Below are 24146 nucleotides of genomic sequence, written 5' to 3'. Positions count from 1 at the left end.
TCACACTGGGCCGGCCTTGCCACCTCGAGGTGGCTGCTTCGATTGCGCCGCCCGGAGGGGCAGTTGAGGCAGTGGAACATTGGGGGAAGTTTCTTAAATCCACCCCCTTCTGTCCACCCATTGGTATACATTGTAGCTCCACAGTTAGTTGGTCGGCGGTTTGCATGTGGTGGGGTAACGTGTGGATACGCCAACTTCTCCCAACACCTCCAATTAGCACGGTTGGAATCGTACGGTGTAAAAGAAGTTCAACATACATATACAACACGTCTGGTCAATGTGGAAGAGTAGACCAAATACCCTACGGAGATACCTTTAATGGAGGCCCATCTGCCCGCAGTGGTGTTAGCATGCAATTGCAGGGCTGCACCTTTTACCTGTATTTTCTCCGGGATAAATAAAGATGCCGATTCTGATTCTATTTACAAAACTATTATTTACCCTTAAACCTGCCACCGTGTGGTTTGTACGTTCGCAGGCGTAAATTCGTGCACTTATGAGGAATACAGATTCTACTGCAATCGATTATTGGTCCCAAACTTTCGGAATCGTGATTCGATTTTGAAAACAGGTGCCGGTTTACCTGTTATCTTTTAACGTCGTTGACAATTGCCCTGTCTTCTAAGAGCACGTGTTTACTTTGTAGTGTTTCTAGGTTGCAAAGTATGTGTTTCTTGCTCTATTCCCACGATCAACGCAATGCTTCAAATTACTCTCATGAGCCTGTACACGGAATCCCATGAAAATGTAAAATATAACAAAAGCTGAACTTTTTTACTCTCACCGACAGGAACACAAAATTACAGTATTTCGACGTTTCAGCCAACTAGACTCCACCAGGAAACATCGCAACGGTTATCCCTCCACCTGCAGCCATTTTCCAAGCGCTGCGTGTTTCAATTGGTGTACGGCCATCGTGTTAGCGGTGGAGGGGGGGGGGCACGCACCTGGTTAAAAATAAATGAACGTGCCATGAAATTTCAAGAATGGGGTCAGCCGAGGATGGATGGAGGAGGGGTACACGAGGGCGGCCGGAGGCGTCGTCGGACGCGTGGCCGTGAAGCCACGATTTTCGTGGCCGTTGAACCACGATTTTCGTGGTCGCGAGAGTAAGGCCCTGGAGACGACGATTATAAACGGACTTTGTTGTTGTCGTCTTCTCTGCGCAATGTCTATCCCATGCACGTAATGTTGAATGAATGACTGAATATTGCGAATACCGGCATAGAGAAAAGCTCGGAACGAGTATTACTCAACAGGTATGACGACGATGAGGAGGAGGAGGATGATGATGATATTGCTAGTTGTGGGTGGAGCGGTGGAGCGGTGGCGCAGTGGTTAGTGCGCGGTGCCATGGACCTGAAGACCAGAGTTCGATTTTCGACCACGGCTAGCACCGGCTGAGAGTGATACATGAACCAGACCGAGGTTCCCTACCCCCTTCACCAACCTGCACTGACCCGCTTGGTGAAGTATGGACAAACGACTGACACGGCGCAGGGAGGCTTTCGTCTCGAAGTGGATTGACAAAGGGACAATATTAGCACGAGCAACGTTACTCGTGAACTGTATTGGCACCACATCTCAATCGCTGCATACTACATAGGGCATCCAAGCACACGCGGCCTCCCTGGTGAGAGGTGTGTTGTGTTTGGCCCTGGAGATGACTGCACGATGTTTATAAACTGAGCTCATTGTCCGGAGCTGTCCTCTGTGTGCATACCTATTTAATGAATGCACTGTATATATGTACATCTCCTCTATTAGGAAGCCACCGGGGATAGGCACTGTTAAATCGAGATTGAAAACTCATTTCTTTTGAACTGCTTTTTTGTGTTTAGTTTGTTGTCCTTCCCCGCACCTCCAATTAGCACGGTTGCCTATGTACGGTGCGAAAGAAGTTCAACATACATACAGTACATGCGTTCCAGCAAGCTCCCGTCACTCCACCGACTCTGGCCTCCTTAGTCCGACGTTTTTCTCCACCTGCTGGGGCCTGAAATAACACATCTGGAAGTATATGGAACGTTCTTCCGGCGAGCAGGAGGGTCATGCGCTCTGCAGCTATTTCGAGGCGGCGGTGGAGGAGAGGAGGAGTTGGCATGTAAACACACACCCGACTTTCTCGCTATAAAAGTCCTCCGTGGCAGAGGCCCGCGCCCCATATTCACCCGCTCGCTGTGTGCGCGCTCCGAGCGCAGCGACACGTCCCGAGAGAGACACAGAGAGACAGAGGTACGGCGGGCACCTCACGCACGGCTCGCACGCGGCAGCGAGCCGTAATGTCACGCGCACGTGTAAGCGAGTGAGTGGCACACGTGGAGTAAGAAGGCACTTGCACACAGAGGTGGTGGTGGTGGCGAAATGGGGGAACTCGGCAGTTTCTAAAACCCTAATGAGGTGGCCGAAGAGGTGTTGACAAGGGGTAGGAGATGTGGGGAGGGTGAGGCAAAAGAGACGCAAGACAATAATCGGGTCGAGATAATAGTTGGCTGCACGTGCGATGTTGATGAGCTCGTGATTGTTGGCGTTTAAATTTCGAGGTGAGTTTTGATGCACGCCCACGTTTGTTTCGTGAACCCGGAGCATCTTGCGCTGAGACGGGCGTTCCTACGTTTTTGCTTTTGCTAATTTAACTCGTAGCGCCACCACCGCTTGCAACGTGCAGCGCTCACGTGGTCGTGATAACGCGTGCCACATTGCCACGGCCACACACGCACGTGGAGTTCAGAATCATAACATTTACTCATAGCGGAGGAATCCGATGAGCTATAAAGCGTGCAGGGTATAAACACAGCATGCGCACAGGGCACCGCGTGTCAATTTCGCAGCCAACAACATCAAGCGGCCACGACGTAGCGAACCGTCACTGGGTTTGTAACAATCAGTCCAAGCTGTGATAACGAATACAAATTCAATGTTGAGCGGTGCATGGGCTTCGGAGGCAAACGAAGTGGGCAGTATCAGCTAAAAACAAGTCGGGGCCGGGGGGAAGAAACCCCCCCCCCCATACGCATGGATTCCGTCGCGTTTGTAAACATGCGTATTTATCTGTGGAATTGTTCAAGCAGCAGCAGTAACGAAGTCGACGAGTAACTATTGGAGCAAGGTGCGTTTGCGTCATTACATTCCCTTTGCTCTGGTTTGCGTTTGCAAATGTTTGGGCGGTACTTCTTATTTAACCTGGTCGGTTTCCAATGGGAAACTACGTCCCTAATAGAAACACAACCTCGTACAAACGTTCGTCTTAATCTTTGGGAAAGTTGATGTGCACTCCCGATTACATACGGACAGAGATCGTGGATTAACGCTAACACGCTCAGATGGAAAGCGTGACAACTAGCGTCGAACCGTGCAGAACACTGCTAACCGCTGTCATGAACCCGAACACATTTTTTTTCATCCGGAAATTTAAAATTTAAATTCAGTTATATGTTTTAACCGGTCCACAGCCAAATTTGTGTGGCTGTGGGTTATTAAAAGTGAAACCGATCGTGATCCCTGTGCCAAGTTCACTTTGAGGACGCTAGAGGAGGGGGGGGGGGCGGGGGGAGCCCACATCTGTCGGGGCAAAAGTTCTGCAGGGAGGTCGGCACTCGGCACAGACGACACGGTGAGACGCCCCCACTCGAGACGCGGAGACTCAACAGAGACTTATAACGCAGACGGACACACGGATAGAGGTGGCTGTCCCGCCGACGAGTCGAACTTCATTTTCTCTTAACATTTCGAAGGAAAATTAATCGGGTCAGGGTTTAGCTGTAGCATTTTGCTGGAATAGATTTAAGTAAATAATGAAATCAAATTTGAGGTACTGTACCGTGTATTGTTCGGTGTGATTGCTCGTGGCGTGTGCACTGCTGTTGGTGCTGTTCTTTTGAGGTCCAGAACGTCGTAACCGGTCCAGCGTTTGTTTGCTTGGATGTGTGTTGCTTGATACTATTGGCCGATTGCCCAGCACCGGATTACACGGGTGTTAGGCAATCGGTTAACCAGAACGAAACCGGCCATTTGCAACCGAGCCATAACCGGTGTAATCGTTTTTTTCAGTCAACCCGATTAGTGTATATGTTATAATAAATTTGCATTTATGAAATGTTTACCATATGTAATATTAGCGCGATGAACAATACCCCAATAAAGCCCTTATATATTGAGCAAACGAAAGAAGTTAACGCTGTCGGGAACGCATCCCCACGTATACAATGGTTATAATGACCCCTTTAGCGCCGATTCGACGAGCGCTCACTTCTCCAGGAACGCATCTTGAGCGCTAAGCGAGGTCTGCCTGTAATATAAAAAAAACCGTGGTGAACCACATCCACACTCGCACCCCCCCCCCCCGTACCCCCTTTCAGTAGGAACACAAAACACGGCCTGCGATGGCGACGGGGCTGCAGCGCCACAGCAGCGCGCCCGACTTTGAGAGCGCCGAGCGGATGTGCGTGGAGGAGGACTACTCCCTGTACGGCAGCCTGAGCGAGGACGAGCAGATCTGCCTCGCCATCGAGCAGAGCCTGCAGGAGCTCGCGGGCAGAGGCTCGCCGCCGCACAAGCCCGGCGCGGCGCCCGTGCTCGCCGTCACGGGCAGGAGCCATACGCCGGCCGCACCGACGCATCGCCCCGTAGCGGCGAACGACGTGGCCAGCAGGTGGTGGGGGTTGGTGGGGGGGGGGGCGTGGGGTGGTTGGTGGTGGCAAGGGGATGTTGGCAAGGGGGTGGGGAGAGGTCGTGGCAGTATATGGGGGAGGGGGGGCGGGTCACGAGGGAGGGCAGCAGTTGGGGGCCCATAAGGGGAATGTGGTAGTGGGGACAGCGGGAGTGGGGCGTGAGCAATGGGGGGGGGGGCACAGAGGGGCACGGGGGGCAGCAGGTGTGGGAGGGGGCAGCAAGAGCGAGGCCACGGTGGTGGTAGAGGGGGGGGGAGTGTGTGATTGAGTAATGTTCAATTATTCACTTTGTCCAAAGTAATACGCACGTGTTAATTTACACACATTTTACCGTGCAAATTAAGTAATCTGGCTTCCTAACTGGGGTATGGATAAATGTATATATCGTACCCACCCAGTTTGCCAAGTCGGGAGTGCCAGTGCCTTCTTACAAGTGGCACCGCCTATGGCAGCACTGGAGAACCTGGCCGTGGTTGCAAAACTTGATCTCATTCGGGTTGCGGCCGGACGGGACCCACCAACTTCGAAGCGGCCAGCAAAGGGCGTCCATCCATCACCGGCAGTGTCTGATTGGGCACGTAGAGGGAATATATTTTTTCCGTGGCAACAGCGGTGCTTCTAATTTTAGTGCGCTCACTCGCTTCCCTGGCCTCTTTACACTTTACTTGGTCGATGTGTACTCCCCCCACTGATTGTTGGGTAGCGCTGAGGTGTGTGTGTGTGTGCGTGGCTCCACCAAGAGGTATTTATTTCTAGATTTGAAGCTTTCGTGACTGCAAGGATTCATATTCTTAGGTTTTTTCGGTAAAGTCACGTAGGTAAAAAATTAATAAAAGTAAAATTAAAATAAAATAACAAAAATTCACGACGTTTCGGAGGCAACACAAGCTTCCGTCTTCAGGTGGAACCGTCAAAGCACGATATCTGTATAAAGTAAGAGCTATCGTGCTGTGACGGTTCCACCTGAAGACGGAAGCTTGTGTTGCCTCCGAAACGTCGTGAATTTTGTTATTTTATTTTTATTTTACTTTTATTAATTTTAATTTTAATTTTTTACCTACGTGACTTTACCGAAAAAACCTAAGAGTAGGTATTTTTTGCGCGTCCTATTGGCTCCTGAGTAAATGTGTTCGGCTCTCCCCTGGCCGATGGCGTTGTCTCTCGTCTGTTGTGATTCCTGGACATTGGCGCGTGTTGAGGGCGAGTTTGAGAGGAGCTCTCAGCCGAACGTGAAACTGAAGCTGGCCTTCACATATACGCCTTGCTCCCAGTGCTCGCCGTCTCCGCGGTGACCGTGCAGAACCCGCTCTGAGGTTTCACGGCTTTCTATTTGAGGGAAGTGCGCTATTCTTGGGCTCAACGTTTCGCTTTTTGCAGACGTGCCAAACGTCGAAGACGCAACCCTGAATGTATACACGGCTCTCTCGATACCCAAGCTGTGTCAGACACGAGTTTGAAACTATGTTCATAAACAAAACAAGTTTAAAGCTGTTTTCAGGGTTTATCACGATGACTGTGCAGCGATGTGACGCGTCCGTTGTGATACCTCTAGACAGTCACATCACGAAAGCGCGATGACAACACACCTGCCCGTGATTTTAAATGGACATCTTTGTATCATTTAAAGAAGCTGCATTCCTTACGTTAGACATGCCAGAACACGGCCTCGAGAAATTTGTCTTTTCCGTTTCTGTCTTTAAATTCACTCGGCCGACATCGGAGGGGTGGAGTGGTGGCAAAGTGGCCAGCGCGCTGCCCCATGAATCCGGAGAACGGAGTTCGATTCCTGACCACGGCGAATGTTCAGTGGCGGCGATATTAGAAACAGTCCTGCCTGCACTCCCTTCGTCAAGCTAATGTGGTGACCAATGTGGTGAAGTATGCTCAAACACTGCCCCCTCCCCGTCCAGCCGGGATGCGTTCATCCATCGGTGGATTGAGCATGACCGATTTCTTTTCAAATCTTTGCTAATTAATGTTTGACATGAGGTGATCATCTCTGATTAGCACGGTTGGTTAAGTACGGTGCGAAAGAAGTACAACACACATTCAATGCACGTGTTGTTCCCTCTTGATTGTTGTGTTTTTCATGTCGAGCGATGCATTTTGTATGATACCCGCATGGATGGAGATTTGTAAATGTCATAATTTCTTGGGATTTAACGACTGCAAGAATAAACTTAAAAATGAAGAATTGGCGAAACATCCCAATCTTCCTGGAGAGAGAGAGAGAAATACATGGTCTGGGTGTAGGTGAGGCTTTTTTGGGCAAATACAAAAGGTATTTAGAGAGGTCTTGAAATCTGACTTTGTGGCATAGTGGGGAAAAAAACCTGCGATGTGTCCGTCACGTGATGTGGTATACGCCTGTAAAAGTCGAACACATGGAACACACGGAAGGCACCTTGATGATATGGCTGTGAAGCAGCGACACGAATGCACAGATCAGATGTTTGCTGCGGCTTCACCTGACCGAGTGCACGCTACATTCTCCAAGACTATAATTAGCCGCTAGTATGTTTTTCTCCATGCCTAACGTACGAGTCACTTACATACACACAAGCCAACAACCCCAGCTCCAGTTCCCAATGACACCGCCGAAACCCTCCAGCACTCTCCAACAGCGCAACTTGAAAACACAGGTTCACTCGGGGACAGGTGCGACCCCGTTTTGGGGTTGGCTGGCACACTGAACTCTCAACGTAGACGATGCAAACAAGGCGCTGGTGTCGATCTGTCACGTACTGACAGGTCGTGTTTTCCATTGCAAGCGTCCGTAGTCTACGTCTACCCTGACAAACAAGAAAGTGTGAGAACAAGAGGTGTAATTCGCATACATTTTGCTGAGCTGTGAAACTCCGAAATACGCTATAGACCATCGAGTTTCCCGTTGTTGTAAACTTTAATTCGCTACCTTTTGGCGTTTCAAGATTCTTGAAATGCGCGTCAATCGAATCGGAAAGCTGGTTCACGCACGTTCAAAGGCATCACTTTCCGTTTGTCAAACTTTAGTTGTGCATCACAGCTAAATTCACTTCGTGATTTCAATCAAGAGATAGGGCAGTGGTGCAGTGAACACCACCACCACCACCTTCCCCGCCCCCCATGTCTCTGCGAAATAAAATGAACAAAAATCCACCGCAGCATCGGGGACCGCTCAGAGTCGAATTCTAATGCACCGGGCTGTATGAACGCGCAACCTCAGCACTCTTGCTGTCCTCGGCGCTGCTGCCCCCTTGCATGAGAATCGCTGACGGGGAGCGCCGCTCAGCTGACTGACTCGCGCGCGGTGTGGATTTCTCTCTCAACCCCCCCCTCTTCCTCGTAGGAGCAACCAGAGGAACGAGCAGCAGACGACAGAGGGGCTCGTGTCACGGCAGGGCGCCCGCAACTGGCGCTCCCTCCCTCGCCAGATCTTTCAGGAGCATCAGCAGTGAGTGCTCGCTCTAAATACGAAAAAACAACGCGTAAATATTGCCACACATTTTTTTTTACTTGCATAGTCAAGTAATTGTATTTTTTCATTTGCTATCCAGACAGATAATACGACAAATCGCTAACCTTAAACACCCAGTCGTTCATAAAAGTCGAAGGCGCTATAGTACTATAGTAATAGAGCAAGTGCAGAATCACTGAACCGGAATTGATAGCTTGAAAGCATTTAGCGCGGGGCCCTTGAAAGTGCGTGGCCCGTAGCATTTGCTACTTTTGCTACTAGGATAATCCGGCACTGCTCACGAGATCCTCAACGCTGTTTGTTGTGTGCGTGCGTGAGACTCAGCACCTGGCGACCCGAGTTCGAATCTCGCTCACGGCCAGCGACCAGTGACGATTATCTGAAACGGTCACGGGACCTCCCCTAGGTCGACTCAGCCTCAAATGAGTACCTGGTGCGGTGTGTAAACGTCGCCGCTGGGGAGACAAAGGCGGCCGGGCGTGGTGTTGTCCACCCACCCCCTCGTGTGTCGTTCCGGCCTTCATAGGTGCTGCTCGCTAACAGCACTTGCCCCAACAGTCTGTTAAAGGCTATACGGGGAATCTTTATCTTTGACTCAGCACCTGGCCTGAGATACACTCAACTCTCAAACCACCTCTTCTGGCTCTCTGTAGCGGGAGGTTACGCTAACGCTTGTAAAGTCAACTTTAAGTCTAAAAGTTGTGTTGCTGTTAGGAACTTGCCCTGTAAATAAGAAATATTGATAATTAATCGATTAAAAACTAAGCTCCCGATGACGTCACTGCACTTGACATCATCTCGCGAAACAACGCATTGCGTGCCGTGTGATGTCTCGTCTGGCTCGGAATGTAACTAACAATACCATGATTGTTTTTCTTACTATTGGCTTATTTTACCAGGTAAGCCCCACTGATTTATATAGATATTTTTTATAGCTCAGAGAAGTGTCTTATCATCACGTGGAAACTTATAGTAGTAGCCAAATACCCTTAAGACGCACGTTTCTAAATGCGGAGGGGAAAAAAACCGGAGGAAGAAAAATCCATGCGATCACGGGGAGAACACTCAAGCTCCAAATATACAAGCAGGCGTCAGGGTCGGAACGGTGCCGGATTAAGCTAGTGCGGGGCCTGTAGCATATGTTATAAAGGGGTTCTAAATGAAAAAAAAAACGTAAATATTAAAACACATTTTTTACTTGCATAGTAAAGTAATTATATTTTATCATTTGCTATACAGCCAGATAATACGAAAAATCGCTAACCTTAAACACCCAGTCGTTCATAAAAGTTGAAGGCAGTATAGTACTATAGTAATATAGCAAGTTCAGAATCACTGAACCGTAATTTATAGCTTCAAAGCATTTAACGCGGGGCCCTTGGAAGTGCGGGGCCTGGAGCATTTGCTACTTTTGCTCCTAGGATAATCCGGCACTGGGTCGCGATCGAATCCAGGCGAGGATGATCATTCATATCTCACCGCCACGGCGCCCCTGTTAACACATTCCTGCGGAGGGAGCTGGTAGGAACGTTGGATTGCTCGGTCAATGGCCAGGGTCAACGGCGTCGAGGTGTATTCCGCAAATATGCCCGACTATGAGAGCGGGCACAAGCCGGCGTGAGTAGATTAAACGTTGAGTTTATGAGGGCACCACGGGGTGACCAGCCCCTCCCCACCCAGCCCCACCCCTCCCACCCCCCACCCAGCCCCACCCTCCCCACCCAGCCCCTCCCCACCCTCCCCACCAGCCCCTCCCCACCTCCCCACCCAGCCCCTCCCCACCCTCCCCACCCTCCCCTCCCAGCCCCTCCCCACCTTCCCCTCCCCTCCCCACCCAGTCCCTCCCCACCCAGCCCCTCCATGCACGACGGACACAATAATCCCCTGTGGGCTGGTGTAACCAGGAGGTTCCTACCAGTAACTGTCATCGCGCGTCTGCGTGCAGGAGCACAAACCCGGTGGCGCTGGCCATCGAGAATGACGACGTCTCGATGCTGCAGAGGATCATCGTGACCGGCACCGACCTCAGCAAAGTCCAGGGCCCAGACACCGTCCACCCGGTCCACGCGGCAGCCTTCCTCAACAAGCCCCGCTGCCTGCGGTTGCTTCTGCAGAGTACGTGTGGCCTGAATGGACGCGCTCCCACCCTGCTCACCACCAATCCCCCCCCTCCACTCCCTTCACCACCCAGTCCTCACTCCTCCCACCCTCGACCTCGGAGCTCTCACGCTCGATCGTCAACGGAGGCCGTATCCGTGCCATGTCGGTCACACGGGTTGCTTGACTCTACTCCACCATGCTAGTTGGTGCGGGTCAGTACGTACGTGTGCACTGCTAATCGCAGGTGAAGGTGGCAGGCTCGGGACAGGTGCAGGTGTCAACTCAACACTGACGTTCGCAGTGGCTGCGAATTGAACTCGGGTTGTTGGGTTTATGGCGGTGAGTGCTAACCACTACGCCGCCACGCGTAGCAGCAATTGGTTACCTTCGTTTCATCAGTGGGAGAAACTTTAGGACTGCTTTTTGTGTTTAGTTTGTTGCCCTTCCCCGGCACATCCGATTAGCACGGTTGACTACGCACGGCTTGAAATAAGTTCAACATACATACGTACAACTTATTGGTGTTACGGTGGCGTTGTAGCCTGTTCTTTGCCGTAGACGTTCACGTCTCGGACCTCTCCACATTTGTGCCTGTACTTCCGTGCCCCAGCGGCTCGAATATGCGACGTTGCACCGCGCGTGTTTCTGGAATCCAGAGTACCCGCAGCTGGTGAATCTGCGGTCGCGTAACAACGAGACTCCGTTGACGCTGGCATCTGGCACTTGCAACCTGGAATGCATGAAGGTGCTGCTGGGCATGGGCGCCTCCCCGGACGTTTGCCAGAGCTACAAGGAGACGCCACTGCACCAAGGCAAATCCGCTCGCATGTCGTGACGCACGCCCGAGGTCACTCGCTCCGAATGTCGAGGGAGGGAGGGAGGGGACATTGATCACCAAGTCTTGGCGGTTTTCAAGGCCGATTTTGCGTGACCGCTACGCGATGATTCCGCTTCTTGTGCAAGGCCAGCACGTTTAAATTTAATTTGAATTAAGTGCAACGCATATCAATTACCTGGCGTACATGAATATCTTGTTCTCTGGAAAGCTTGCACGATTGGAACTGAGAAACGTCAGCTGCGAGCAGGGATGTTGAAACATGTACCCATTCATGGACTAAATTAGATGCATTTGTAATTGAATCGTGCACTTAAGAATCAACTAATTACGATGAGTGCATACTATATATATATAAATAAACGCTCACATTAGATTTAGGCTACCGACGCACACGAATCTGTATCAATAAGCAAGCCAGACGGCAAGAGCATTACAATTAAAAAAACGATTCTGGCAAATCGCCCGATGATGCTGATTGATGTGATTACCAGCGAAACGTCGGACTACTGGATTTACTCTCCAACACACCGGTGAGCTGAAGCAGTAACTAATTGGCGTTTTGTTTACATGACAAATCCCTAACTAATTGTCTGTGTCGGGTGGTGGAGGGTTACGACACAACATTTATACTTACCCGATCTAACCTAAAATCCTTTATTATGAATAAATATTGGTCGCGAAAGCCGTGGTAAACCGAAAAAAGGGGTTTGCGAGTCGAATTGCGGCCGCGAATCACGACGGATCGTCAAACTGAAGCGGTGATGAATCGTGTGGCGTGACCACCCACCCCCACGCGACCACCCTCACACGACACTCAGAGTGGCGCTGAGATTCATCTCAAGAGCGTTGCGCGGTTTTCAAGTCCCAATCACGGCCACCTCGGCAGGAATTTTGCTTCTCTTGCACAGCGGCATGCTTCCAATCAGTCGTGCTGCAAGTTACGAGCTGAACACCGTTGCGTTCGTTGCAGTCTGCTCATGTGTAGCCGACGAGTTGCCGTGCCGAGGAGAGGTTGTGGTGCTACATTCCTACAACTGAAAGCCACGGGGTTTCTCGTAATAGTTCTGCGACATTAAAAGTGTGTGACGTTTAAATTATTTCCCAAAAATCAATTACCCTCGCCAGCCCCGCGGGACTGTGGTTTAATCTGTATTCATGTCTTATTGATCTGGTGCCCGTGGCTTCACGTTATGGGATCTCGGTCCTGATGGAAGGGACATACGGTTGTTTGTATGAAAAAATAAGAATAGGTTTTACCCTTTATGGCAAAGAACAGTTGTGTTAAGATGTTCAAACACCAGATATGAAACCTTTTGCAAGGAATCGTGTCTGCATTAACCACACGTACTTGTGGTGAACACGCAAACAAAACACGCTCTGATAATGATCATTTATAATAATCAATGGCATTGTCTTTGAAACCTATTGGTCTACACCAGAGACAGCCTTCTTTAGAGCCTCGTCTCAGCAGTGTCAGACCAGAGAACGCCAATACTGGAAAAAAGGTCCCATTTTTTTTTACGGTACTGTAGTTGGTGTTGAGTCGATGGTGGTCACTCTCCCCTAGAGGGCACCATGCGCTTTGGGAACGCAGACGAGCCGCGAGCGACACCGCGTGGATTGTTGAGCACGACGCCGTTAGCCGAAAGCAGAAAGGAATGCGTCAACGCGAGAGCCATTGCGCGTTTTGTTGTTTGCTCAATGTTACGAATGAATACCAACAACAACAAAAAAACAACAACAAAATATACTGACAAAAAATATTAAAAAAATACACTCACAAAAAAATACTAACAAAAAATATACTAACAAAAATACTAAAATTAAAAAAATACCAACAAAAAAACTCAACGTCGCTATAAGGTCAAGAGACGTCACTAGGGGGGTAGCCAAAATGTGTTGAGAGAGGAGGTGACTTTAAAATGTTATATTATCGATGTTTTTTTGTTGAACTGAGACTGATAGCTCTTTTCGGTGAAGTCTGTTTTACGGCTATTTGAAAAATAAATGAGCGCCATTGGTCCAGAGAAGAAAACAAATGACACTTAGCGTTTTTTTCTGAAGCAAACTTCAAACTTGAAAATATGCATTCTCCAAAGACCGGCTGTGTCAAGTCCGTGATCTGAAGGTAAAGTCGCAGCACTGCAGTTGCATGCTCATGGCGCTGCTGACAGAAGGGCCTCCACTCGAGGGCGCTCTGGACAGCCCCTCTAGATGGTATCTTGGCCTACTCTTCTACACTGGCCGGGTGTCTTGGAAGAGATGGGAGTACCCACACCTCCCCCCGCCACTCGCAAACTGCCGATTGCAGACCCAGTTCCGCTGCAGGGTGGAAATAAGCAGAGATGGAGGGGGGCGGGATTTAATCCATTTGTACCATTGTTCAAACTGCTAAGATACGCGTGTAAAGTGTTTTTGTTTCTCCTTCTTGGTTCTTTCGGAAAAGTCACGTAGAATGGAAATAATAAAAAAAAAACATAATAAATTAATTCTCACGACGTTTCGGCCACAACGCAAGCTTGCGTTGTGGCCGAAACGCAAGCTTGCGTGTGGCCGAAACGTCGTGAGAGTTATTTAATAATGTTTTATTTTTATTATTTTATTATTTCCATTCTACGTCACTTTACCGAAAGAACCAAGAAGATGAATCCCTGCAGTCACGAAAGCTTTAAATCGAAATTGTTTTTTGTTTGTTTGTAACATACCTGCGTTCGTAGTCTCGCCGTGAACGCTCCAACTCGTTGTCCTCCGCAGCCTGCGAATGTGCCAACATCGAGGCAGCCTCGCTCCTCATCAAGTTCAACGCCAACGTCAACTTCCGCGGCAACCACGGCCACACGCCGCTGTACGAGGCAATCTCTAAGAACAACCTGGACATGGTGATCCTCCTCATGTCCGCCGGGGCCAAGATGAACGTGGTCAACGATTACGGTGTCTCACCGCACTTCGTTGCGGCCGAATGTGGCCACCTGGCCATCCTGAGACACCTCGTGAGCCTTGGTACGAGCACGTATGTATGTATCCATCCATGCACGTGTGTGTCCATGTATGTATGCATGCATGCACGTGTGTGTCTATGTATGTCGAACTTATTTTGCACCGTACGTAGCCAACCGCGCGAATCGGAGGTGCCGGGGAAGGACCACGAACTTAAACACAAAAAGGAGTTCTAAAGAAATTCGTTTTCAATGGAGATTTAAAAGTGCATAGCTCCAGTGGCTTCCTAATATCGGATGGAAGAGCGTTCCAGACGGCGCTCGATGCGGTGGCCGTCTTCATTTCGATGGCTGGCACAAGCCGCTGCCGCGAGGATGACCGGAGTTTGCGTGATGGTTTATGTGCCTTAACGAAATCAGCAAGGTATTGTGGTTATTCTGAAGAAAGCACTTCGTGTGTAATGAGTGCGACCAGCAGGGCATGAGAAAAATCGTGTTTGTGGGAGAGCGTTCTTTTGAGGCAGGCCTGACAATTCGGGGAGCGCGCAATGGTAAACGTACGTTTAATCTCCACTGGATAGGAATTATAGAGCGCGAGATATATTCCCAGAGTGATTGATGGTCTGCTGTTTATGATTTGTTTGGAAATTAATCAAGTGAAACTTGTCGGCCAAAGAGGCGCTTTCAGAATTTCTAAATAAATAAGCAGACAATACGCCCCCTTCCAATATCTGTCTCCACGTCATCCCATCGACGACATGGCCTTCTGCGAGTGTTTTTTTTCTTTTCTTTAGAAACTTTGGTTTAACGTAAACGAACTGTGGACTTGTTAAGGCATTCAGGGTTACTTATATTTTCCACGATGACACCAATGATTATTGTGTTTCTCGAGAATGTCTTTTACAAATACACTTTGTCAAAATTCATATATTTTAATTATCTTGACGAAAAGATACGGCAAAGGGACGTCAACATATTTGATTCAAGCGGCGCAGTTAAATATGCGATCACTTAACCCTTTCCCGTTCCCATGACGTACGTGTACATCATCTGTTTTAAAAGTAAAATAACTTTATCGGTACCGAGGCTCCCACAAGGCCACGCGGGAGGGCGTGGCACAATTTGGCGCCAGCTATCGTAGAGTGCGGTCGTGTCGCTACAGTTCTCTGCGGTGAGTACAGCGTCTTTAAAAACGACGGCGCTACGCCTCTCCAAACAAAACTAACATACTGAACCGCTCGCACGTTGCTAGATTCAGCGGCAAACGGGACCACCCACCCTGCGACTTGCAGACGTCTCGGGACAGTTAAAGGGTTAATTGGTTAAAACATTCCAAAACGTCCGCTTGCAGGTGCTGACATCGACACGGAGGCGAGGAACGGAGCGACGGCCCTCTACGAGGCGACGAAGAACAACCACGGGGACGTGGTGGAGTTTCTGTTGTCGGTGGGCGCCAACGCGAACAAGCCCACCAAGGAGGGCCTGCTGCCCCTGCACATCGCCGCGTCAAACGGAAACGAGGAGTGAGGCCCCCACGCACCGTGGTGGCTCGTCGGTGGTGGTTGGGGGGGGACATTGGGGCCGGCCGCCACTCACCGAAACATCAAAACTGAACCTGATCAAAACTTACCGGTTCATTTTTAAAGATTGCACTGGTCAACACACTTTTTCTGGCATAAGGTATTCCAATGGTTTTAATGTAATTTTGGGGTGCTGATTCCAAATCTGGCATCAGTTTTTGTCTATCACATCAGGTTTTTGAGATATCAAATATTGCATTTTCAATAAAAACTGCAGAAGAAAAAGATTAAATAAATGTGGATATCTACATAAAATGATATTATAAACACACTATCCTAAAAATACAGCACCATATTTTAACACTGAAGCAGTCACTGACTCGCAACAACTTGCAATCATAAGTGACAGAGTTAATTTAGGGAAAAATCAATGAAAATGGGGTATGCCGATAGCATAATAATGAGATGTGGTAGAGCAAATCTGAGATCAGATTTGGAATCAGCACCCTGAAATTATTCTAAAACAGCTGCAAAAGTCCAGGCCAGAAAAAAATGTTTTTTTTTTGTTGACCAGTGTTGTAGCTCGTATACACCACCACTGGTTTCCCCCCCACCCACAACGGCTTCCGTGCTCCACAATACTTTTGCCACCAGGCACCACCGCATTCATTTAGCCGATGCAACTTGATTTCATTTCATCTTGTGCGTAAAAAGAAAAAAAAGATGCAATTTCTTCCTATCATCCTAAAAAAACGTGGTCAATCCACTGCTGGATGAAGGCCTTCCCCTAGCCGCCGTCTCCCCTCACGATCCTGGCTACGCGATAATTAGTCCACCCAGCACCCGCACATTCACTGATATCATAGCTCCGTCTCCACGGCGGGCTGCCTCTCACACGTGTTCCATTCCTTGGCTGCCGCTTCGTGGCCTATGTAACCCGATTTTATTGAATCTCACGTAAAATCAAGAAACATTTTTTTTGCAAACTGCTATGCCTAACTTTTAATGTTACAGTCATGCGTATTGTTTATGCCTGTACCCTTGATCTTTCCCGTTTTGTTTCTCTGCGGCGTTTTCGTCCGTTTTTATAGGTAAAAAATATGCGTCGCAGTGTTCAGAGTTTTGAGATGCGATATGCATTAACGGTATACGTAAAATAAAAAAAATATTTTAACACTTTTTTTAATTTTGACCCCCCACCCCCCCCCCCCCCATTTGTCCGCAAACCACCCACACAGAATTGTCTGCCTCCTGCTGCCCGGCACGAAAAAGGCTCGCATCAAGCGGTGCGGCATCAGCCCGCTGCACCTCGCCGCCAAGAACGGCCACTACGACGTCCTGCAGATCCTCATCAACAGCGGCTTCGACGTCAACTTCCAGCTGTCGGACGACCACTCGTTCTTCTACGAGGACCGCCGCACCACCGCCCTCTACTTCGCCGTCGCCGCCACCGACGTCGACTGCGCCGAGCTGCTCCTCGAGTCCAGCGCCGACCCCAACCTGGACCCCATCAACCCGCTGCTCGTCGCCATCCGCCTCCACGCTCACCCGCTCGTCGGGCTCCTGCTGGCACACGGGGCCGACGTGAACGCGTGCGTCGCCACGCACCCGACCGCCTTCCCGGCCGCCGTCATGTTCTCCCTGCAGGACCTGCGCACCCTCGAGCTGGTGCTGAGGCACGGCGCCAGCGGGGAGGCCTGCTTCCGATGCCCCTTCGGCGGCGGGAAGCACCCGCCCGTGCCGCCCAAGAGGAGGAATTCGGACGACACTTGGGTGAACGCCCAGCCCAGGGTGGTGCACGTAAGTGCGCGCGGCGTGTCGTGCGGGAGAAGCGCGCATGTCTGTGCGTGTCCGTGTGTGGGGAGCGGTGGTGCAGCGGTTAGCGCGCTGCGCTATGAACCCGGCGACCCGAGATCGATTTATCACTCACGGCCAACACCGGTGACGATTATCTGAACCGGTCCTGGGCCTCCCCTAGGTCGACTCAGCCTCAAATGAGTACCTGGTGTGATGTGTAAACATCGCCATTGGGGAGACAAAGGCGGTCGGGCGTGGTGCTGGTCACCCACCCCCTCGTGTACCGTTCCCGCCTTCAAAGGTGCTCGCTAACAGCACTTGCCCCTAAAGTCTGTTAAGGCTATACGGAGGATCTTTATCTTTGTGTGTCCGTGTGGGGAACGGTAGTGTAGCGGTTAGCGCGCTGCGCTATGAACCCGGCGACCCGAGATCGATTTATCGCTCACGCCCAACACTGGTGACGATTATCTGAACCGGTCCTGGGCCTCCTTCCCTAGGTCGACTCAGCCTCAAATGAGTACCTGGTGCGGTGCGTAAACATCGCCGCTGCGGAAACAAAGGCGGTTCGGGTGTGGTGCTGGCCACCCACCCCCTTGTGTGCCGTGCCGGCCTTCATAGGTGCTGCTACTCGCTAACAGCACTCGCCCCAACAGTCTGTTCAGGCTATGAGTGGGATCTTTGTCTTTGCATGTCCTTGTGTCTATGTGTCCGTGTCCGGTTTGGGGTGGACGCGTTGGGGGGGGGCAGTCGAGGATGGGGTCTCGCCAACCTCGGCAGGGTTGAAGAGCCCTGGGTGACGCTCGCACGTGTGACCGCCGTGCAGAGCGTGGTGCAGAAAAATCCATCGCACTGGGAATTGTTTGGAACCGTGTGGAGATGCCCTTATCCAGCGGTGTGATTGACAAGAAGGGCCTGTAACACCCGCATTTGTTTTGAGGATATTCAGTTGAGTTCTGAGTGCATTGCACACATTGTGCTGTGCTTTAGAGTTGTTTTAATCCAACGAGAGCCAGTGGATTCATCAACACCTTCATCCTAATCATCCATGTTTTATCCACTTTTGGATGAAGACCTTCCCAAGTCATCACCGCTCTTTGCGGCGATGCAACAATCCATAGGCCGAGCTCCCGAGCTGATCCCTGATTTCTCTCAACTCATCCTGCCGGCACAAAGGAGTTGATTGGAAGCTTCTCCAGTCCGATTAGAAGTCCTGCGTTTGGTTTGGATTATTGTGGCACGGGTAAACTCCATTGGGCAATAATTGCTCATTTTCAATCAGGGACCTGGTGGCACCAAGGAAACTTGGTTGTGCGTCAGGCTGGCACAACCAAGGCAAAGAGCACAGCGTGGCTGATGGCACACATCACACACAAAAAGTATTGCCAAACAGCACCAAGGTCAGTAAGATTGGGGAAAAAAACACAACTTCGAGTCTGCAAACACAGAGCGATCAATTGCACTTACATGTGGAAGGCATAGAGCCTCTTAGCTCCTACTGAGAAGGCATCCACATCATCCTGCAGTGTAGCAGGTCGTGCTGACATTGCCATCCATCAATATGTGGCAAAGGCAATTCTCGCCGAGTGTAATGATTCAACATTTATGGGGTGATGCGCTGGTTTTCAGAGGGCAGCGCAGAAAAAACCTATTGTTGGACTGTACTTTGCCCTTACGTCTATCCACCCCGCCTTCACCAACCCGCACTGACAAGTGCAGCGAAGTTTAGTCAAATAAATTCCATGAACTGCGCAGGTTGACAAGGCCCTCATCCAGCAGTGGATTGTGCAAACGTGCTGGATATAATAAAAACTCGATTTAAAGTGCAGGCTCCATCCGCAGTATGTTTGGCGCCTGTAATAAAAGCTGCATGTCATCTACGAGGGCGATGGGTTTAGCAGTGAAGAAATAAGGAGAAGAATAAGAACGTCGCCGATGCCGTCGTTAAAACAAAAACAAATGAAAGCGCACAAGGTGCGTGACGCATCACGAGCTCACTTGTGGACAAGAGCAGCCCAGCAAGGGAAGGGCGTGAAGGAGGATGGCGGAGGTCTTTGTCCACCAGTGGAAGTCACAGGCCGGCAACAACAACAACAACAACAGCAACAACAACAAACAACGATTGCGCGCGTGGCGTAAGTCGCTGCGAAAGGGTCCTAACGCCACGGCGCGCCGTTCCGCGTGTGCAGTTCTGCGAATTGCTGGTCTCCGACGAGCTCGAGTCTTGGGCTGGGCCGATCGTCGACGTCCTCCTCAACTTCGTGACCGACGTGCGCTTGTGCTCCCGCATCAAGGAGCAGCTGGATAGCTACCACGAGTGGAGCCCCATCATCGAGATGGCAGGTGCGTGGCGCGGCTTGCGGGTGATTTACGCGCCGCGTTTCCGTACGCGGGCTTCGGAAAAGGGGGGCTGTGGAGAGAGAGGGGTGCGCGCACTTGCGTCCGATCGATTGGGGGGCCGTGCCTGGAGGGGGAAGTGTGCGAGCGACCGTCGCGGTCGAACGTCGTCGCTGCGTCGTTGTTGGGGGAGAGTATTTTTTTTCCTTGACGGGCGACAAAGCGCCGTCGATTCAAAAGTTTCGATCTGCCGAGCGCAGTGAATTGATTGTGCTGAGCCTTTGGTGGAGGGGGGGTGGAAACAACAACAAACTCGTGCTTAAACTCTAGCCGTCCGTCATGGGTACTGAGTTGAGTATAGCATCACACAATGTACTGCTTTACAATACATTTAAGTGGACTTGAGAAATGGTCAAATGCAGTTTCATAAAACTCAACGCACGTCGTCAGATGCCCGTTGTTTACACCGCTGCTCGACGGATAACAATCCAAAAACATAAAATATCCAGATGTAGATGTTTTAGGTGCTTTGAAGAAGCCCCATTGCCCCGAAATGTCGTCCATTATACACGTTTTCTTTGTAAGGTCACAGTGGCATTGACAAACACGTTGAGTTCTCAGTTTGGAGGAACATCGAACGCCTCGGTGTTTTCCTGCCGCTCTGCATTGATCTCCCGATAGCAACTGCACACCGCGCACCTGAGTTTCGAACTGATAAAAAAAAACGTCCCGGGTGTTTATCTGTGCCGACGGTAATGCTCCGCTCTCTGTGCTCCCGCAGAAAACCCACGTCCGCTCTCCCACCTGTGCAGGATGACGATCAGAAGCCTGTTTAAATCTCAACGCATGCGCCTGATCGATTCGCTGCCTTTGCCCAAGAGGCTGCGTGACTACTTGCTCCACAAATCAGGAGAAGAGGACTGAGCATGAATTTCACGCCGCACGTCTGTGCCATTACTGAGAGCAGACTTCTCGCTTGGTAAGGGGTGGCTCTGTGTGTTCCACTGAGGCTCATGCTTCCGAGCGCGAGCCGTCCTTTCGTGCCACCGATACGTCAAGTGTATTGACAATAAAGGTTTTTGGGGTTAGATCGCCTAAGTATAAATGTGTCGTAACCCTCCACCACCCGACACAGCCAGTAAGGTTTGTCACGTAAACAACGCGCCAATTAGTTCACTACTACAGCGCACCGGTGCGTTGGAGAGTAAATGCACAACATTTACAATTACATGGCTGATGTGCGAGCCATCCCCGAAGATGATGTTTAGGTCAGTCAGGGGTCGTATCTTCTTCTCTCCTCGGGTGCAGTACAACCCCGCAGCAGTGTGTTAATGTATACCAGAACTGTGGTCGTTTCGTCAAATATTATCTGCAGTTCCACACATCCATGATACAGGTTTTTTGGGGGTTAGATCACGTAAATATATAAACGTGTCGTTAAACCCGCCATCACCCGACACAGCCAATTAGTAAGGGTTGTCACGTCAACAGAACGTGCCAATTCGTGTTAAACTGTTCCACAAAAGGCCACAGCATGCTGGGAGCTACGTAAAATCCAATTGTGCAGTAACTCATCCTGGGATATGTGATTGTACAGCATTCACAACACAGGGTTCTGAATGCAGCGATGCATTGATACGTCAATTCAGATTGATTGTTCGGCTTATAATTGTCCACACGTTGAACTGTGCACGTATGAGTCTGTTAATTTTGATCGGTGTGTCCTCTATCTGCTATAACCCTGGATCCACTCGCGATTCTACGTGAACCACAAAAGCGAAATAAAAAATAATCGAATCTCGAATCTTAATTGCGGTCCCATGTCGTAACAATTCATAGGGATGCTTTATTTCGTGCCTATCACATGTCCCGACTCTATAGGCCCGATACAGTATAGGGCTTTGAGCTTCATAACACACGTGCTAAACAAAAATGTGAAAGTAATATATTATGCAATCCAAATTGTACGCTGCAAATACTTTTCAACAGTGTAGATAACTCCATAGTAAGTTGTGCCTGGATTATCTGCATGTAAACAAGCTGAATTCAGGCTAATAGCGTAAACTGGCTTGCTATTATTAAGCGCCTTGTGTGTACTGTTTATATGCGATATACGATAAGCAGGATTTACTTTAAATCACATCTAATCTATAGACTTCTACAACTTATTGGCACGAGCATTGCAAAGCCATATCTTTAATGATGTCTACTCTATTTTATAAGCTGATTGTGTACACTCTTTCTATGCACAGGCATTCTAACGATGCCTCTCTGCACTAGATGAGAGCGTTCGGATTTCATTTTACGTTCAATGTGTATTTTATTTTTTACTTGCATTTTTTTATTGCATAGAAATCATCAGTCAGTTTGTAAGATATCCAAAGGCAGTGTTGTAATGTGCAATAAATGCATTTTACTTGGAAACGCTTTTATTTGTTGTGTTTAGTGTATTGTCAATCAATCAATCAAACGTTATTTCTGTAACACTTCGTGCAAAAAAATGCAATACATAGTGCTTTACAGGCATGAACAATGGAAGTGAAATTGTAGGAGAATCCTTATTAAAATCAAGTTTAAAAAAGCAAGTTCTTAGATATATATTTTAAAAGTGCTTAATGATTCTGAAGCCCTCAGATGCAGACCGAGAGCGAAAAGGCTGTACCTTTGATATGTTTCTGAGATAATAAAAGGCCGGTTTTAGTGACATGTCTAATGTGGGCTTCAAAGTTCAAATCCGGATCAAACAAAACACCGACATTTTTAATCTGCAGTTCGGCGTTTTCTGTCAACGAACTTAAATTTGTGATCTCTTTGCTCCAATGACTAGCACCTCTGTTTTATCTTTGTTGAGTACCAGAAAAACTCTGTGACATCAACATTTTAATATCATCAGTGCACTTCGTCAGGTACTCAATGGGGCTTACATCATTAGGCGATACAGAAATGTAAAGTTGTGTATCATCAGCATAACAATGAAAATGAATCCCTTCTTTCATGATGACACCGCCTAGTGGTAGCATATGAAGATTTAATAAAAACAGGTCCAAGAATGGAGCCTTGTGGAACACCGCACGTAATTTCAATTTTTGAGGAAGAAAGATCACATAGAGATACAAAATGATCTCTACCGGTCAAATAGCCACTGTGGCGGAGAGGCCAACCCATCTCCGAAGTCAATCAAAGATAATATTGTGATCAACCTATACGAATGCTGTGCTCAGGTCCAAAAGTACAAGAACGGATGCTTTGTTGTCATCCGTGTGAACTCTTAGATCATAAACAATTTTAACAAGAGCTGTTTCAGTGCTATGTAGAGCATGAAAACTAGATTGGAATTTTTCCAAATATACAGTTAGTATTGAGGTAAACATTTAGTTGTTTGCGAACTAAGTTTTCTAGAATTTTACTTAAAAATGCAATGTTGGAAATTGGCCTGAAATTATTGAGCCATCAGCGGATCCTGGTGACTTTTCTTAAGAAGCGGTTTTACCACCATGGTGGCCTTAAGTTTCTTGGGACAAATAGCTGTAGCTAGGGAGTGGTTTGCAATGGCAAGAAAATCCTCGGCCACACAATTATAAACCATTTTGAAAAAAGGAGGTCGGGATAGGATCAAGTGAGCAGGTTGAAGGGTCGAGGTGCATTACTTCTGTTTTTTAGCATCTCCGAGTTGACAAAAGTGAAGGTGCTCATTGTTTTTTTATGCAGTGGGCTGGGGCACTGGAGCAAGGATTCGCACATGTCATGTTTATCTTGGATTACATAATTGCTAACTGTAGTTATCTTGTCTCTGAAGTATGCCGCAAACTCTTCACATTTCGAAACAGCGATGTGGTCCGAGATGTGCTTAGGGGCCAGATTAATAAGGCTCTCAATTGTTGAGAAAAGTACTCTTGGCTTGTTCTGATGGTTCGTCAACCGATTTCGAAAAATAACACCATCGAGCATTTCTAATTGCGTTATTGAATATAGTGAGATGCCCCCTTTAGAATATCATAGTTGACCATTTGGTTTGTCTCCATTTCCGCTCAGCCTTTCCGCAATTCCTCTTAAGTATAAGAATGTCCGATTAGCACTATTGGCTACGTATGGTGCGAAAGAAGTTCAACGTGCATGCATACATGTAATGTACGAGCATTGTGTGTTGTTGCTCTGTGTCGTCGTAATTGAGTAATTTGCAGTATTTTTTTTTATTCGGAGCACGATGCCAGCGCACAGTTGCCGACTCTTTTCGAACGACAACACGGGATCTTTAAGGTCCACCGTGAAGCAGACGGAGCATAGCAATTAACGGTCAACTTACGCCTTGCAGCATTAATCAGGGTGGCCTGCCGGATTCGAACCGCGAACCTCCGCAACAATCGGCGCACATCCTACCACTGGGCCTGCGTCATTGCCCCCCTTCCCCCCCCACTCACAGAGAAAGTTCCTGCAGTTGTTTTTTACTCGGTGCTGCGTAGTTATGTAAAAGTCAAAGTGTAAACTCGCCTGTCC

At 49.0% G+C, this 24146-nt stretch overlaps 1 protein-coding gene across 1 annotated transcript; it reads left to right on the top strand.

Annotated features, from left to right (window-relative positions):
* Positions 1-4369: 4369 nt before the first annotated feature.
* Positions 4370-22076, top strand: LOC144720068 (ankyrin repeat and SOCS box protein 2-like). The gene is made up of 9 exons (XM_078596526.1): positions 4370-4651; positions 7999-8103; positions 10073-10242; positions 10884-11039; positions 13820-14065; positions 15353-15524; positions 16760-17321; positions 19505-19658; positions 20434-22076. Exons 1-9 carry the CDS (start codon positions 4383-4385, stop codon positions 20574-20576), a joined length of 1977 nt encoding a protein of 658 aa, XP_078452652.1. The 5' UTR covers positions 4370-4382; the 3' UTR covers positions 20577-22076.
* Positions 22077-24146: the final 2070 nt, after the last annotated feature.

This window comes from Lampetra planeri, chromosome 7 (genome assembly GCF_965212315.1).
Source record: "Lampetra planeri chromosome 7, kcLamPlan1.2.h2, whole genome shotgun sequence".
Taxonomy (NCBI): domain Eukaryota; kingdom Metazoa; phylum Chordata; class Hyperoartia; order Petromyzontiformes; family Petromyzontidae; genus Lampetra; species Lampetra planeri.
The sequence above is the reverse complement of the archived record's forward strand: the minus strand, read 5'-3'. Positions and strand labels throughout refer to the sequence as shown.

What these genes read in the sequence shown, in the direction of transcription:
- LOC144720068 (XM_078596526.1), top strand. Translation starts at nt 4,383, where the DNA reads ATGGCGACGGGGCTGCAGCGCCACAGCAGCGCGCCCGACTTTGAGAGC. An exon ending in ATCTTTCAGGAGCATCAGCA is followed by an intron (nt 8,104 to 10,072) that starts GTGAGTGCTCGC and finishes GTCTGCGTGCAG; the next exon opens with GAGCACAAACCCGGTGGCGC. An exon ending in GGAGACGCCACTGCACCAAG is followed by an intron (nt 11,040 to 13,819) that starts GCAAATCCGCTC and finishes TGTCCTCCGCAG; the next exon opens with CCTGCGAATGTGCCAACATC.